This window comes from Trichogramma pretiosum, unplaced genomic scaffold (assembly GCF_000599845.2).
Source record: "Trichogramma pretiosum strain Unisexual culture from Peru unplaced genomic scaffold, Tpre_2.0 scaffold60, whole genome shotgun sequence".
NCBI lineage: Eukaryota > Metazoa > Arthropoda > Insecta > Hymenoptera > Trichogrammatidae > Trichogramma > Trichogramma pretiosum.
Window position 1 is genome coordinate 1,156,729 of NW_019640805.1, and position 17,678 is coordinate 1,174,406.

The following is a 17,678-nucleotide window of genomic DNA, read 5'->3' on the forward strand; positions in this document are numbered from 1 at the left end:
CTATTTTTGGCATAACTCATTTTAAGTTCGTTGTAATAATTATTAAATTTTAAATTTCGTTTTAATAGTTAAATGTATGAATTGTTTTTACAAATCATAAATTTGTAAGTTTGAAGTTTCTTCTTTCATCAGTCATAAGATATAATCATTATTGACATAGCCATTTTAAGAGCAAGATCTTGCCTGTTATCTATTCAATGAAAATATAATTATTCATCTATAATAAAGTTCACTTAATTTACTTTAAACTGAATGTTATTACCATCACTAGATGAATCTACTCCAAAGTGGCAATTATAACCATAATTAAAAACTCCAATGAATGGTATATTTGAGAAAATCCTTTTTAATTCAGCCATTAATTCATGACTATTACGATACATGTTTTCATAGGAACTTTTACTTAAATCTTCTACATATCGAGGACCACATACTAAGCCTATTGTATGTCTTTTAAGATTTAACTTATTTTTTAAATGCAAAAGCTTTTTATTGATATCACTTTTTGTATTCGTACAATCTACAACCATTGACCATGATTCTAAGCAACTACCTGTAATACTCATAGCAAAGACAGCTGTCTTTTTACTGTCAACATGTTCTACTGTAGAACAATTAATAGCTTTCAAGTCATCATCAAATACACCTCCCCACAAGGTATAGTTTTTTTGTTTAAATCTATGAAAATTTATAGTAATGAAATAATAAAAGCCATTTTTATAATGATCTATAAAAAAAAGTTGTATCCATACCTTTTTCTAATCAATTTCCAAACTTGAAGAGCTATCGAATAGCCTTGGTGCGAGTTACAAAACATTATAATTGTTGATTTAATTTTTTTATCATCAGGTGTTATCTCACTTGTAATTTTTTCAACTGCATCAGTACCTGCACCATTGGTACAAAATGAAATTTTTATTTTCAAATCTTGATATTCAGGAATAAAAAGGCCTAATATTCCATTTGGATTACCAAGCAGACCTGGACAACTGACAATAACTTGTTCATTCATAATTGATTCATCTACACCTATAGCAACTAAATACTGAGGGAAATATTTTTTATACATTGATAAAACTGTAAACAAAAATCAATTTGACATTATTTATGTTCACATTAAGCATCTGTAGTTACTTTTCCAAAAGAATACCTTGAAACTCTAAATTTTTGGTGTTACGTTCCCTTAAACTAGGCCCAATAAATAACAAGCCTATATAAGGTTTTATCCTCAATATATCCCAAATTTGTTCACATGAATGAGACTCATCAGGTAGTAATGCCATTTGAGGACCTCTTTTAGACAATTCTCGTGTAACTGATTCATTCCATAATCTGATGAGATTAAAATGTGTAAAAACAAATGTCTATTAACACAAATGTATTTTTATTTGGAACATACTTGCAAACTGAAGAAACACGCATCAAGTCTCGAATTTTCAAGTATTGACAAATGTTATCTATAGCATCCCCAAGAGCATAAGCTGCACTTATGATCTTGCAAGTATTTAAATCTCGAATATTTGAACTGTAAAATATTAATAGAAAATTTCAATATTATTCAATGAAATTTCAATTTTAATAAACACGCAGTATAAAAAATCATGTAAATCAATATAAAATTATCATATTTCTTAGAAAAGTAGTAAAAGTATTCATTACCTCATATTTTATACATTAATTAACAGAGTCTTATATAATATTATGTCACTCATAAAAAAATCCCATTCAAAATTATAATTATTTTCTACTTAAGAAACGCTAAAAGATGAAACAACATAGCTGCACTGTGTATTATTTGCGATACTATGTATATGCGTTATGGAACAGCTGATCAAAATGCATTCTGCTAATCTTAATCACCAATACAATAGCAAGTTTAATTTGCTATCAAATAAGCGGAAATTTAAAATGGATTAATTAATATTTTCATTTTAGTTTGCAACAGAAAGGGTTCGATTTATTTATCAATAATATTAACGGGGAAATTGCAGGTATAATCTGAAAAAGCTTCTCTCAACCACAAATAATTAATATAATGTATAACAAATGAATCGGTTTTTTTAAATTTCGTTATGGACTTAAATAGGAGTAAACAATTTTTTTTATGTAAGAAATGGCTCTTTCATTTATGGAAACAATCTCAATAAATCGTATACTAAGTACAAACATTCCAATTTTTATCTTTGGATATTTTTGACGAGGAGTAATGTTGCTAAAACAGCTTTTGATCAATCTTATAGATTTGAAAATAAATTGCAAAAATGATTTCTCAAGAAAATATAATTACAATGATGATTTGTATAAAACATTGGGGTTTATCAGAATTCATTAAAAAAGATTCTGCGAATAAAACTTTAATCGTTGAAAAATTTAGTTCTGAAAATTATAACGTTTTCACTTGACCACATTTCAATATAATATATTTTTATTTTTTATTATTTTTATTATGTTAACTTGCTTGACACAATAAATAAAATCATTCAACAATGAATGTTTCAAATACGGCTATTTAATTAGTTCTAAGTAAATATAAAGGCACCTACAACTCGAATAAAAAATGGTCGAAAGAGGGTGGTCGGGTATACTATACATAAAATAGCTGCGTAGCTAATAATTAAAGATCAGAAAATATTGTTTAAAGCTAATCGCATTCATTTGATTGTGCTATTCTCGAAATTACTCGTAGAGACGAAAATCAATGAATTACGATTCGCGCTTTAAAATACAATCGTTTTTAATTATAATATTCGTTAACTATATACGCAATCTTGATGCGCCACGGGTAGTCCCTTTTTCTCATCAACTTTCATTTTGTCTTTTTTGACGTTTGTAAAAAACATTTGTCGCCCCACAGCCACACAGTAGTCTTTTTTTTCCGCTTCGCCCATGGGCCGTATTTAACGCGCGTAAACATATAGAACGTGCGCATACGTCATGCTTATGACCAAAATTCCGAGACTCGAGGCAACGGCACATTTGTCATTTCTATCATCCCGTGGCGCAGAAGCCGAATTTTTTTTCGCTGCTATACTTTTTACACACGAGCACAATGATTTTGTTCACACGCGCTCGCTCAGCTACGCCTTAATTTGTGTCAGGGTCGCCATCGTCGTAGCCTGGCATCGGAGTCCGCTCGTTAAGAGTAAAACGCGCGTGCTATACGAGCTTGCAGCTTCCATAATCGCACTTTGTTCAAATTTTCTAGACACTTCATTTTTCGACTATGCGGGTTAATTATAATGTAATGGAACGTTCGAGTACAAAAGTTTTTGCAGCGTTGAATATTATAGTAACTCCATTGAAACACTGAGAAAGTTTTTTAAAAAATCGTCATGAAGATTTTTTGTTCGCAGCAGATCTCAATGTTATGAATTTGTTGTCGGTAAGGATTATATAAGCAATCATAGGACAAGTGTGGAATATTTCAAATGTGCCAATTTAGCATGTGTTTGGAATTTCGACAAAACAACGAATTGAGCCTGGTATACCCCCAGAACAAAGCACAGCAAGTTATGTGATTGATGGCTAAAGCATTATAAATTTTACCTGTCTTTGGTGTGTTCGTCACTCCTTAGAAATTCATTCGAAATAAAAATTTCCACAGAAAAACATCCCGATCCGAAGAATTTTAAATAGTACAATTCTCATCACTTTTACTATTAACCAATAGTTTTTAAAATTATAAAAGTATTTATTTTTAAATTTCTTTACTATTTGATTGCAATTGAAATATTGTTTTTGCTTCCTCATAGGTAATCTTACACGAAATTCTAGAAATCTTTAAGTTTTTTAGGATTTTCGTATGCATTAAAGAAAACGGAATTTGAAATTCAAAAATAAAATACGAATTTTCCCTTCAATAACTAAACCCTTTCATTAATATAATTTTTTATGAGGAAGCACTTTGCCAATGAATTGGCAGCGGTTTTTTTTAATATTTAAATTAGACAATTAGAGAATAGATGGCAAGATCAATGTGCGTATGAAAATGTTGCTAATATTTTCAAATAAATCTAAAAATCATAGTTTTATGAGGAAAAAGAGCTCGAGCTATTCAGAAACTAGAAGCATTGTCGAGTAAGTGCATTACATTTAATGTTTTAGCGACGAAAGCTTCAGTCATTACAATGCTAATGCACAAATTTTTGTTAATTTTCAAAATAAAACGATCAAAACAGAAGCTCCGATTAATGTCGGGCAGTTTGCCATTTTTCGCGTGGAAATCACATCGATAAGAGAAGTTTATAAATAGCTTGATAACGTTTCGCTTCACCTAGTTTCGGCGGCACTACTTACTTTTTTTCTTACGACCGCGCGAGACGCGGAGTCGAAAAATGCGTGGGCGCGCGTAAAAAGGGATCGTATATATATATCATAGGCGACGAAAAGCACGTTGCAGGCAGCAGCGGACACACGCGATGACGCGCGATCTCGAGCCATGTGTTGCTCCGCGGCATATGATATTATACAAACTGCAGCAGGCGCGAGGAAGCGCGCGCGACGACGACGACGACGACGACGACGAAAAAAAAGTGCAAGGGAAGTACAAAGCGTTTTGTATACGTTATATGCGTGCGTTTGTGCGACGCACAAGCATATACTAGAATCCTAGGCCGAGCGTCTTTTTCGCGGTTGGTCAAGTGTTTGTCGGTAGCTGGCGCGTCGACGGATCGTCGCAATTGCGAGACGACGAGGTCTTATCGTCGACTCTCGTTCTGTCGGGGCGATGACGAAAGAGGATCTTTCCCCTTTCGCAAATTGTCGCTATGTACATACGTATATGTAGTACATACGGTCTCGCTATCGCGCGCTCTTCGTTCGAGCAAAGTCTTCTTCTTCTTCGTCTTCTTCTTCCGAGCGATCTGCTTTTTTCTCGCTTTCTTCTTTTGCGTCTTCTACTTTTCTCCCTCCGAATGTCGTCGTCGTCGTACACACATCCGAGAGAGACTGCGACACATTTCAACGAGCTTGTGTGTGTGTGTGTGTGTGTATGTATGTGTGTGCGAATATATATAACACATACACCTATACAAAAGGCGCAGAGATATACATACAATTACACTGGCACACGCAAGTGTTACAGGCCCCGGCGGCGCAAACGAGCCGATATATACACCGAGAGCGCACGGAGTCGTCGTCGTCGTCGCCGCCGTCAGTCTGTCGCTTCCCATCGTTTCGCGTGCTTATATCCCCCGAGGTTTCTACTTTCGTATACTTCCCTGCGCGCTTCTCGTGTGTGTGCAGTGCGTGGCCAGTCCTCCCCATAGCGATTGCAGCTATACCTACTTGGCTTTGTGAATGAACGAGAGTCGTCGTCGATGCACCAGTGCGCAGCTTCGTCGTTGCTTCCAGACTTTTGCGCGAGACTTTTTTCATAATCCGTACGTTTTTTGAGCACGAGATATCGGCGACTCTGGCCGATCGCTCGAAAGCTCGGCTGGGGCGATAGAACAAAGCTCGACGAGGATGGCTCCGCTATCGACTTGGTGCTTCATATTTTCTCTGATTCTACTTCTTCATGGTGAATACTTACGACTTCGTACTTTTTATGAATATACAAATGATTTTTATATTTGAATTTTTTAAATACAAGCAGTTTTTTATTTAGATTATTTTTTTATTTCTACAAGTTTTAAAGAAATATTATCGATCGTACTATCGAGAAAGTTCAAAATAGTTTATGCTTTCCTATGAAAACTCAAGAGTATCCCTAAATAATCGAAGCAACTCCTCCGACAATTACAAGTTAGCTACTTAACAAGAGGCAAATAATAGCCCTTCATGCCGTACTCAAACTTCTCGGCTGTTTAAATATAAACTAAACTCGTACGCGCGCGCGCTCCTATGCAAATAAATACATTCGAATGTTTATGCCCTATATAAGCATGACTCTTTAGTGCTTTTCCGCCATTCGACTTTGCAAATGATAAATGCACGAGGCGCAGTGTGAGAATTGTTTGCAGCTTCTCGTGCAACGATAGCAACATTTATGACTGTAAGCTCCCAACTGCGATGAGCCTTTATATTTTTCTCTGCCGAGTACTGAAAACTGAGATGAAAATATTTCCAACAACTTTTGGTTTAGTTCAATAGTTATTTCGTCGAATGAAAGATTAGTTTTAACACGTGCACGTCTTTGTTTACTTATTCGTTTGTCGACGATGCACAAGTTTCTGAGCGCGTTGTCGATGGAATTTAATGCCTATGCGCGTGAATCATAATTATAGCTACGAAGTTGCAATCATTTTGATGAATGCATCATTGGGCCAGACTCGAACCTTTTTATTTTCCAAATTCGTAGATCTTAATTATTGCAGATAGGTATTATAACGTACAGAGCAAAAAGCCAACAAATGAACACTTTTCAGGTATCCAGGAAGCTTCGAGCGTGGATGAGGAGAAGGGTGACGAAGAGGACTACCTGGAGAAATGCTGCGGCTTAGGAAGCTCCTGGGCCAACGAGAAATTGCGCTGCGAACGTTTTTCCGGACCGGTGGCCGGCGTGCCCGCGACCGAGCAGTCGGCTTGCCTCGAGACCATCGACATATGCTGTCGGAAAAAATTCCAAGATGACGACTGCAAGCTGGGCAAGGCCGACGCCAAGGCCGGACTCGCGTGCACGCGCAGCGAGACGGGACCCCGACGAACGCCCGTGGGCCTCGGGGATTTTCGCCGCGACTGCTGCGAGGGCTGCAAGCTCGGTATGCGCCTCTTTTACCTTTTATTAACTCGGCTGCTCGTGACACACACGATAATAACGCGATCGCGTGCTCTCGACTCGCAGGTATCGCGGCTGGTACGAGCGGCAAAACGTGCGGCTTAAAAAAAATCAATCTCGGCATCCCGTGGGACCCGGCCTTCACCGAGTGCTGCAACGAAGCCGCAATGACGAGCACGAGCCAGAAACAGGAGACGAGCCCGACAACGGCCATCATGAGCTCGACGGTCGTCTCGACTAGCCAGGCAGCGGACTCGGACGAGCTCGAGAGCATCATCGACGAGCTCAACGATCCGAATCTCAATTTCAACTTGACGGGTGAGTAAGGGACCCACAAGACGGCTGCAGATTTCGTTTCGACAGGTTTACTCTCTTTATTGTTTGTTGGTCGCGACTTTGTCCAGGCTCTCGAGGCCCTACAGCGAGATACAGCGAGTCGCGATCAGGCCGCGTCGTACCATTGCTCGGCGATGCTGTCGAAGCTCCGAGAGGTGGCCACGGCGACCGCCGCGACGCTCGATCGCTCGCGACAACGATCGTGCTGGGGCTTCTCGTCCTCGTTGCCGTCGTCGTCGCCGATCAAGAGCTCGAAGTCGTCGTCGGCTCCGCACATCTCTTGGAGCGCGAGGCGCACTTTTTTGACGATCTCGGGGGTCGAGCGGCGCCAGTGGAAGGGCGCGTCCGGTCGTCGCGGCAGCGGTCCTCGCGTCGAGCTGTTCCTCTCGTCGGCCGTCGACTGCTCCTCGTCCGAGTGGTTGAAATTTATCGCCGCTTCGGGCCTCGGCAGCATGTAGTGCGGGATGTACGGCCCCAAGTGCACTGCGCTCGCAATTTTTACGCGTTAGACACGACGACGATTACCAAGTACGACTCAAGCTGCGCGATCTGTAATCAACGAACCCGTCGGCTGGTCCATGTCGTCGTTCAGGTTGATCAGCAGCTCCGCGAAGTCGCCATTGACGCTGCTGCTGGTCGGCCTACCGCATCTCGCGAAAAATATCAAACAGTTGGTTACTGCTTCTTTTGTCCTCTTCCACATTACAAGTAGCGAACATCTTGCCTCGTCGTCGTTGATTTGAATTTTCAATTTTTCTATTTAACAATTTACAGTTGGCTCCGACAGCTTGTTTGACATATTTTTTTGGGGGAATTTTTCTTTTTTTTGTTCCGAAATTTACTGCCGAAGAGGCTAAGGATGTTACTTAACCCGCTTCGTCGCGCGCATCGGGGAGACCTTCGTTTGTTTCCCGGGAAAATTTTTTTTGAATCGATTCGTTGTTCCAATTGTATTCGTCCTTGAATGAAAATGAGATTGATTTGGAAGGGGATTTGAAATTCACCGTGGAAATTGGAAACATAAAAAGTCGAATGCTCTACGATATTAAATTTCAGTCGACCTGTGCGAGTTGATGGGCAGCCTACTGTGCTCGGAGACGTGCGTCCCTACGCCCGGCTCGTACTACTGCAATTGCAGCGCGGGCTCGACCTTGCAGGCCGACGGCAGAACTTGTCTTCCGGACGTAACGAGCACGGTGACTCCAAGGAGCACCGTCTCACCGTCGACGACGACGACCATCGCCACCAAGGTGACCAGCAGCAGCAGCACGACACCGGTAAAAAAGAGTCCCCCAACGGCAAAAGCGAAGACGAGCAAGCCCACCAAGGCCACGGCCAGGAGTACGCTCAAAGTATCGTCGAGCGTCACGAGGCCGAGAACGACGAGGTCACTGTCAACCGAGCCCAACGAGCACAACTCCCTCTGCCCCAGTGGATACCGCTTCACTTCCAGCGAAATCTGCGATGGTAATTCAATTCTGCTTCCTTTTTTTTCACGCTCATCATTTATCATAGTCGCTATACGGAGTTCATTCAGTCATTCATTCACTCATCCATGTGCTCACTTGGCTTTTGTCTCATAAAAACATTTAAACGTATATATATACACATCGGTTGATTCATCAAACCTCCGACTTGACATATATAAAAGCGACCCACTATTTGTACATATTAGAGCGCCAATTAGCGTTATATTTTTTTCTGCCACGGTCTCATGCTCATCGTGTTTTTGTAATTTGTATGTGCTTTGCCACTTTCATCCGCCTTTTCGTTAAAAATAATTCGTCTCTCCGTACTTTGTACTAATGTATATGGTAAAATAATAACTGCGACAGCGAGACTCGAGTCAGCAGCCCACACCATTAATATATATCATAGAGCGAATGACTCAAAAGTTTTGCAAAAAAAAAGGGTATTATGAAAATAGGCATTATCGCGTTGTACGGTGAAGCATCGTATTTGCAAGTATCGTATATATATATTTGAGCGTTCGAGAGCGTTTACGAAGGCCGGCGTGGCTTTTGCGCGCGATACCGTCCGACACTACTGCCTCATGTATACAATGTGTAACCGTATCGCTGGGCTTTTGGCTCGTGTCGTCACGATTTGCGGCCACCTGCGATAATTTGCCTGGCGGCCCGCGATCGAGCGCAGACATCGACGAGTGCAGCGAAGGCCCGACAAATCCCTGCCCGCCGAGCAGCATGTGCTTCAACACCAAGGGCTCCTTCAGGTGCTTCAGCATCAGTCTGGGCAACAACTCGGCCGATCGCTGCGAGCTTGGCTATCGATGGGACGACGCGCTCGAGCAATGTCTCGGTGAGTCTCGACCACAATCTTTATATTATAAGAGATCCTGTAAAAAATCTTTAAAATTTTCGGGTAAATCAAATAGATGTTGATAAATGTTTTTATTGATATCTCAGAATTTTTGATAGTGTACTGTGTCTGCAGCTATATTTGTTAATGTGACTATTTCGTGTTTGACATTGTCGAAATCATTCGAAACTTTTCTCTCGCTCTATTTTTGGCCGTGGGATATCCAAATATGAGTATCCAATACGCTTAAAAAAATTACATTCAAACGGTATAATTTTTTGTGAATATTTATCTACACTGAAAAAAATACCTAAGAAAAAACTACTATATCAGTCGTAACAGTAAGATGTACCTATCAAAATGTTCATTTTTCTCGTGTATTCCTATGTTTTTGGAATCTCAATGAACAATTATCAACATCTGTTATAGAATCCAGTGAGAAATTTTTAATCACGAGTTCAACTTTAAATCGATCATAATTACAATGATTAATTAGAATTTATTCGCTACAAACTGTGCGAACGCGTGAAAATAATTTGAGCGTTTTTTCTTCTCTGCGACTCGTGCTCCGATTAAATTGTCCAAACTTGCGCAAAAAAAACACACCAAAGATATCGATGAATGCGCCGAGAACATCCACAAATGCCTCATCGATGGCGAGATTTGCAAGAATCTCGATGGCAGCTACGAGTGTGAAATAGTATGTGAAAAAGGATACTCGTTCGACAGTACTTACGGGGCTTGTCTGGGTAAGTCACGCGTCTTCGTGGCAATAGTTTCGACGAAAACGTGAATTTTCAAGCGTAACTTGAATGCGTCTCCGCAGACATAGACGAGTGCGTCGAGCTGATCAACGTCTGTTTGCGGCCCGACACCGTCTGCGTCAATACATTGGGCGGTTACGAGTGCGTCAAAGTCCGAGACTACAATCAGCTGAACGAGCCCAATCTGTTCGCCAGCAACGGGACGGACTACGGCAGATCCGGCTTCGACTACGAGGACCTCCTCGAGGAAGAAGGTCCGCGAGAAAGCAGCAAATAAAAAAAAGTCGATCGTTTCTCTAAAAGGTCGTTTCGCGAATTCACAGATATCGACGAGTGCCAAATACACGAGCAGCCCTGCGCACCGGAGGAGGTCTGCCGCAACACCGTGGCCGGCTACGACTGCATCCCGATCGGCTGCCCCAAGGGCTTCGCCATGGCCGAGGACCAGACCTGCCGCGACGTCGACGAGTGCCGCGAGAATTTGCACTCGTGCGCGGAAAACGAGCGATGCCAGAACACCAACGGCTCGTTCACTTGCGAGCAGCCTCGATCGACCCCCGCGCCGACGACCGCCGAGCCCCCGAAAATCTACTGCCGCAAGGGTTTCAAGGTAAGGTTCGAAGCCGCTGAGAACCGAAACTATATCGATACCAAACTGAGAATTTGCCCGGGAATCGCAGGCCAATCCAGCGAGGCAGCGAAACCACAGCGAAGCGGCCTCGAGCTCGGAGCTCTGCGTTGACGTGGACGAGTGCCTCGAGGGTCCCGGCTGCCGCGAGCACGAGAAGTGCAGCAACCTGCTGGGCAGCTACGAGTGCTCGCCCCTCTGCGGGCCCGGCTGGTTCTTCCAGCCCCAGAGCAAGTCCTGCCAGGACGTGGACGAGTGCCTTCTGGGCCACCACAACTGTCGGGTACGTATTTATAATAGAAAAAAATAGAAACGACGAGAGCACGCGATTTTACACGAGACCGACGATTGTGCCCTCGCAGCGCTCGCAGTACTGCGTCAACAGGCCGGGCGGCTTCGGCTGCGAGCCGCTGGGCAGCTGCGCCGCGGGCTACCGTCGCCTCCAGAACGGCAGCTGCGTCGACGTGGACGAGTGCCTCGAGGGCCTGCACACGTGCTCGCGCGACTCCCACCGCTACTGCGTGAACCGCGACGGCGGCTACGAGTGCATCACGCGGCTGCCCTCCTGCCCTCGGGGCTACGAGTACTCGCTGCTGAGCCGCCAGTGCCAGGACGTGGACGAGTGCCGACAGGCCCGGGCGAGCTGCGACCCGCGCGCCGAGCGCTGCCTCAATCTGCCCGGCGGCTACAGGTGCGAGCGCCTGCCCAACGACCCCAACAGGCCCGGACACCGCAAGCGGCCCGCCTGCCCCAACGGCCTGGTCTACGAGCCCGAGCTCAGGAAGTGCGCCGCTACTCCTCCGAGTACCACGGAGGACGCCACGACCAGCGCCGTCTCGATGGCTCGCTGAGAGACTTTTGATCTGCCTCCGCGAGAGCTAATTGCGTGCGGCGGCCCGTTTTATAATCGACGCAACTGCATAGAGACTGACAAAATAATGAATTGTATTGAAAATTATTGTTAGATCGTGAGATAATACTCCAAGTACTTCGTACGATGTCATTCGATTCGCGATACTTTTTTATACTCTCGATTGTTATTTACATCACGATATCATACAAATATTTTTACTATATATAAGCTAAAACTCTTTGAGCAAAGAAATAAAGTGTACTGCGAATGATAAAATAGCTGTATAAATAACCATTTTTATCTATAAGTTCCATTCGAATATTAAAGATTCTTTCGTAAACTAATAACTTTATCATTGTTCATTAATCAATTTTTATGACTTTCCGCACGTACTAAATAGTGTTTTACGCTTAATCAATCTTCGTCACCCGCTACTAACCGATACACCAACGCCCCTAAACGATTTCGCATGCGCTTGTCCGTTCGAGAGCTTTTTTCATTCTTCATCATCATCGCACTTAATTGGTAAATGCTTCGTTACGAAGTTGAGTAAAATGCGAGCGAGTCAAGACGAAACGCCGATTGACGGTCGACGCATGATGATTATTCGATGAAGTAAATAACGCTAGTAATCACGAAATTTATTCAGATATCGACGAGTGCGCCGAGGGAACGCACAACTGCGGCAAAGAGAGATGCTACAATTTGCCGGGCAGCTTTCAGTGTGCCAAAGCCGTCGTGCGGCCCGTGAGGAAGAGAATCACCCCGACGACACGTATGAGCGAGCTAACGACCGACTCGCAGATCCAATCGACGACCGAGAGCCACTACTGCGACTACGGTTACAAGTAATACCAATCAAATAGAAGCCAGTCGATGCTATGTATAGAAACATTAATTTTAACGGAATACAACGACAGGTACAACGCGACGATCGGCAGCTGCGTCGACGTGGACGAGTGCGTGGAGAGGAAGGAGGTGTGCAGCCCCACTACGGAGGAGTGCGAGAACAGCCAGGGCGGCTACAGCTGCCGCTGCAAGACGGGCTTCAGGCGCGACAACGAGACCAAGGCCTGTCTGGACATCAACGAGTGCCTGCTCCAGAACGCCTGCAACACGTCGCAGCGCTGCGACAACACCATCGGCAGCTACACCTGCATCCGGTTTCTGCCCTGCGGCACCGGCTACACCCTCAACGCCGCCACGGAGCACTGCGAGGACGACGACGAGTGCGTCATGGGCACCCACGACTGCTCGCCCGGCTACAGGTGCAGAAACACCCTCGGCAGCTTCAGGTGCGACAAGGACAGGAGCGTCAAGCCGACCAGTCGCAGGCCCGTCGTCGTCCGGCCCCCCTTCCTCACCACTCCGAGGCCTACGATGACGCCCAGGTAATACGACCGTTTGATTCATTTTTCCGAGCGAAATATCTGAACAGCAAAAACTCGTCATAGAATTACAACGAAAGCCGTTACGACCTCGACTACCTCGTCCCCGATGAGGACCAGCACCAAAGCTACAGTCACCCCAAAAATCAACTCCAACAGTACGCTGGCTCCTAAAATGGAAACAACTACACCAAGGCCAAAGGAAGTACCGGATAAAAAAGCAACCAAGCCAGTGTCAAAGACTAAACCTTCGTCAACTCCATTCACCCCTTTCTCATCGAATACATCCACTCCAAGGTTCGACTTTTGAATTTTAATTTCCAGCTTATTGTTGTATGAATGAAGTTTTGATCGACTCCCGCTTTTACAGACCGAGACCAAAGTGTCCACCAGGTTTTGAAACGGGCCCGATTGGTCAGTGCATGGACGTTGACGAATGTCAGCAAAATCCCAGAGTGTGCGGCTCTCGTAAATGTATCAACACAATTGGATCATTCAAGTACGCAAAATTGTTATCAACTTATTCGGTGCAAATCATATTTTGTTGCATTCAATTTTAATGCTCACAATTCATGCATTCAACTTTGTACAGTTGCGATGGTCCGGTGATAATTTGCCCACCCGGTTACGCGCCGGATTTCCTTTCTGGACGTTGCAAGGATACCGACGAATGTCTGCAAGGTACGCACAAATGCGGAGAGCAGCAAACCTGCGAAAACAGGCCTGGAGGCTACGTGTGCTACTGTCCACGAGGTGAGAACTTTTACACCGATCGATATAATTCTTGAACGATTTTCACCGAAAGAATTTGACTATGGCAAATGTGTCTCAGGCTACGAGGTGAGAAATCGCGACTGCATCGACGTGAACGAGTGCGAACGAGGTCGGCCCTGCGGCTCGAGCAAGTGCCTCAACACGCCGGGCTCGTACAGGTGCCTGTGCGAGGCCGGCTTCGAGAACGACGCCTCGGGCGCCTGCCAGGACATCGACGAGTGCTCCCGCGATCCCGGCAGCTGCCAGCACGAGTGCTACAACACCTGGGGCGGCTATCGCTGCGGCTGCAAGTACGGCTACCGGCTCAAGCCCGACAATCGGACCTGCGTCGACGTCGACGAGTGCGCCGAGAACAAGGGCCTCTGCCACGGCATCTGCGACAACACCCCGGGCAGCTACAGGTGCACTTGCCCGAAGGGATACCTGCTCGAGACCGATGGCCATACCTGCACAGGTCGGTATTCTTAATTATTTGCCTTTTCTTCAACCCAGCCTCCCCTCGGTTGAATCGATGAAAATACTCTTTTTCGTTCTTATAGGCATGATTTAAATCACCTTCGGTGCAATTAACTTTACTTTAAAATGACCTTTGCCGTTAATTAAAATGTGTGGTGTACGGACAAGCGTGTAAAAACTTTTAATTACGACAATTGCTACATTGTTAGATTCCGAATGATGCAAGGGCGAAAATTAGTTCTTTTTATTATTCCATTCAATGCGAGCTCAACACATTTGCGCAAAACATCATTTCAGATATCGACGAATGCAAACAGGAAAACGTTTGCAAAAATCCCGGCGAGCTGTGCCAGAATCTTCGGGGAGGTCACAGGTGCAACAAGATCGACTGTCCCGCTGGTTACATCATCGACAAGAACCGAAAAAAGTCAGTAATAATTGTTTGAAATCGTAGATATTGTCTTTGAAATGCTCAATTAACGTGCTCTTTTGACCGTAGCCGGTGCATCCGAGAGACACCCTACTGCTCGGTGCACGACAAGGCCTGCTTCCAGCGACCGGCGCACTACACCTACAATTACATCGCCATCGTGTCCATGTTCCCGATCCCGGTGTCGACGAATCAGGTCGAGCTGTTCACCATGCGAGGCGCCTACAACCTGCCCGGGGCGACGATGCAGTTCAGCATAGCGTTCATTCAGGCGCGCGCGCCCCCGCACGTGCAGCCGGCCACCGAGTCGTACTTCGCTCTGCGCAGGCCCTTCCCGACCCAGGCCGTCCTCGTCATGACCAAGAGTCTGCAGGGCCCGCAGGACATCGAGCTCGAGTTCGCCATGGAGATTTACGCGCCCAACGGCTCGTTCGCCGGCAGCGCCATCGCCAGGATCTTCATCGTCGTGTCGCAATACGAATTTTAAATCTGCTCCGTTTGTTCGATCCTTCCCATACACCTCTTTGTACATGGAATCGCACTTACTCGCGCACGCAACGACTTGGCGATCGTTTTTCTTTGATCGTACGTTCGTATTTTTACTTAAGTATCGGATGAATTTATTTTTTCATCAAAAATATTTTCATTCATCTATAACTTTTCCAATAGACTTACACAGTGATTATATTGTGACTAAAAAACTAAAATTCGAAATTTTGTTGGAATTGAAAAAAATTCAAGGATCCAACGGAGTCATCTTATTTTTGATACATAATTAGAATATTCGAAAATCACTCTAGTACTAACTAATTATTTATTAGAAAATCATATCATTCAAGAGTTATATTTTTCAAAGTATTAAAGGACAGCGTAAAAACTGTTACATCAAAAAAACCATTAATTTATCTTTAAAATAAATCCAAAACTTTGATATTTAATCAAATGTACTTGTTTTAATCTCTAGTTTACTTCACTGTTTTTTTTCAGTGTATTATTAATTAGTTTTATTGAAATATTTATAATGACCTTATGTTAAGAACCAAAAACAATAATAAACCTTTACTTTCAAATAATACCAATTCATATTACTATTATAAAAGACCTACTCTTTCCTGGTTTTTGAGTTAAAAAACACATTTGAAAAAAGTGTGTAATTAAAATAAAGCTTTTACTCAAGAGTTTATGAAATTATGATAAATATCTTTTTCATTTTATATTGGTTGAATTGAAGAGTTTGAGCGTTGAAAAGAATTTTATGAATAGAAATATCGTTAGAAAAAAGTATGAATTACAACATAATTTAAGATGGATGTGTGGGACATTACACTGTGAATAAATATAAATGTTTATAAAAGTATGATTTAATTTTGGTACCAAGATTCAATGAATCTGACTTTAATTTATTTCATCATATGGAATACAAGAATCCGCGATTTGTGAACACTTAATGATTTAATGAACATAAATCTAACAAGAATCGTGTAACAATAAATAGTTTATTCTCAATAATTATGGAATTGAATAAATTTGAGCTTCTGTTTAGCTGATTGTTTACATATTTACATACAAAAATTCATCAACATTCATTTACAGCGTTGTAAACGCATCACAATTTTTTTACAACAAAAATTAATACAAGTGAAATTCAAAATTTTATGCAGAACAAAATATTTGAAGAGTGTATTGACCATGAACAAATTGAATTAACTATTTTTCACTCATATCAACATTTACACTTTTGTTATCTTTAAAGAAAACACTTGACTAGGGTGCCCAATATGACCAGCTCAATGTCTCTCTCATTTATTTGTTTTTTACCTTCATCTTTCAAAATCATTCATACCTAATTCTGAGTAATATTTATAAAATATATTTTTTCAATAATAATCATTCAACGAGTTCAAGCAATCATTACTACAACATCGTTGTTCTGGTGAATTGCATTCAAACGTTTTATGTAGCAGTCAATTTTTTGGACAAATATCAACGCCGAATGTTCACAGTTAATCAATTATTTTTGATATCATTGAATGAAAGATACTAAGCAATAATGAATTACACTATAGAATTATCACTTCTCAGAATCCTTCGAGAAATTATAAATATTTTTGGAATATACGCATTTCCTGGAATCTTTAATAGCAAACATATTTCTCATCTCATCATTTTAAGGAGGCTCTTTCGATTTTGTCAAAGATGAGAGAATTTGATGTAATTGATATCATCGATTCCTTAGAGCATCACAATTATGTAGAAAAAAAAAAAATTGGGGGTCGGCGAACTAACTTCCGAGAAAACTGCAGTCGAAAATGCTCATTTTAACATGCAGTCTTATGGGAGGCTATCTTTTTTTGTTAATAACTTTTTTCAATGATGAGAGACTTTGATAAAAGTTATATTTTCTGAAAGGGAATTTAATAATGTTTAAAATGAAATGATAAAAAATATAGGTTGGCGAACGTTCTGCAGAAATATAACGTGATAACCGTTGAATTCCTCGATGTGATCCGAAAGACGACGCAACGCAAAAGAGCGCGAAATTCAAATTCGAATAAAAATAAAAATTTTAAATTAAATAAAAAACGGGGCAATTCTGAGAAAGAAATCTTTTATTATTAAAATATGAATTGAACATTTTATAAAAAAAATCAACTAAATCTATTTCTCAATGGGAAATAAACTTAAAATCAGATGTCTGCTCGAGAAAGGCCTAGCCGTACGGCACATGCGCATTACGTTGCGTTCTGCACCATGCGTAAGCTACAGCGCGTTCGACTGTACAAAAACCGGTACCGAAAGAGCCTCGTTAATTTTAACAGATTTTTCCCAAAATAGCAACCATCATTTTTTCGTTAAATGATTAATATAATCAAATTATGAATTTATAAATAAAAAAATGTTACCGTTATCTTCTATTGTTTGTGCCAAATATAAATTTAGACTGAAATTTAATAATTCCTAATGTTTCGAACATTCTTTATACATAACAAAAATTATAAAAATTAAGCAATC

General features: G+C 42.1%; 2 protein-coding genes across 4 annotated transcripts; one reads left to right on the forward strand and one right to left on the reverse strand.

Moving 5' to 3' along the window:
- Positions 1-99: 99 nt before the first annotated feature.
- Positions 100-1,778, reverse strand: LOC106649765. 3 transcript variants are annotated; one of them, XM_023460201.1, is made up of 7 exons: positions 1,660-1,778; positions 1,400-1,525; positions 1,151-1,332; positions 982-1,077; positions 753-888; positions 263-678; positions 100-190 (listed from the first exon to the last, which is right to left on the reverse strand). In XM_023460201.1, the coding sequence occupies exons 1-7, from the start codon at positions 1,662-1,664 to the stop codon at positions 129-131; spliced, it is 1,023 nt and encodes a 340-aa protein (XP_023315969.1). In that variant the 5' UTR covers positions 1,665-1,778; the 3' UTR covers positions 100-128. The 3 variants fall into 3 exon arrangements, with proteins under 3 accessions (XP_023315969.1, XP_023315965.1, XP_014222850.1); XM_023460197.1 differs by having other exon boundaries at positions 973-1,077; XM_014367364.2 differs by having other exon boundaries at positions 753-1,077.
- A 3,396-nt stretch (positions 1,779-5,174) lies between these two features.
- Positions 5,175-15,243, forward strand: LOC106649795 (fibrillin-1-like). Its single transcript, XM_023460163.1, has 18 exons — positions 5,175-5,521; positions 6,369-6,701; positions 6,785-7,036; positions 8,111-8,521; positions 9,209-9,373; positions 9,985-10,122; positions 10,200-10,391; positions 10,461-10,747; positions 10,818-11,048; positions 11,128-11,552; positions 12,263-12,466; positions 12,539-13,009; positions 13,073-13,303; positions 13,377-13,505; positions 13,599-13,759; positions 13,839-14,234; positions 14,534-14,663; positions 14,736-15,243. Exons 1-18 carry the CDS (start codon positions 5,467-5,469, stop codon positions 15,151-15,153), a joined length of 4,629 nt encoding a protein of 1,542 aa, XP_023315931.1. The 5' UTR covers positions 5,175-5,466; the 3' UTR covers positions 15,154-15,243.
- Positions 15,244-17,678: the final 2,435 nt, after the last annotated feature.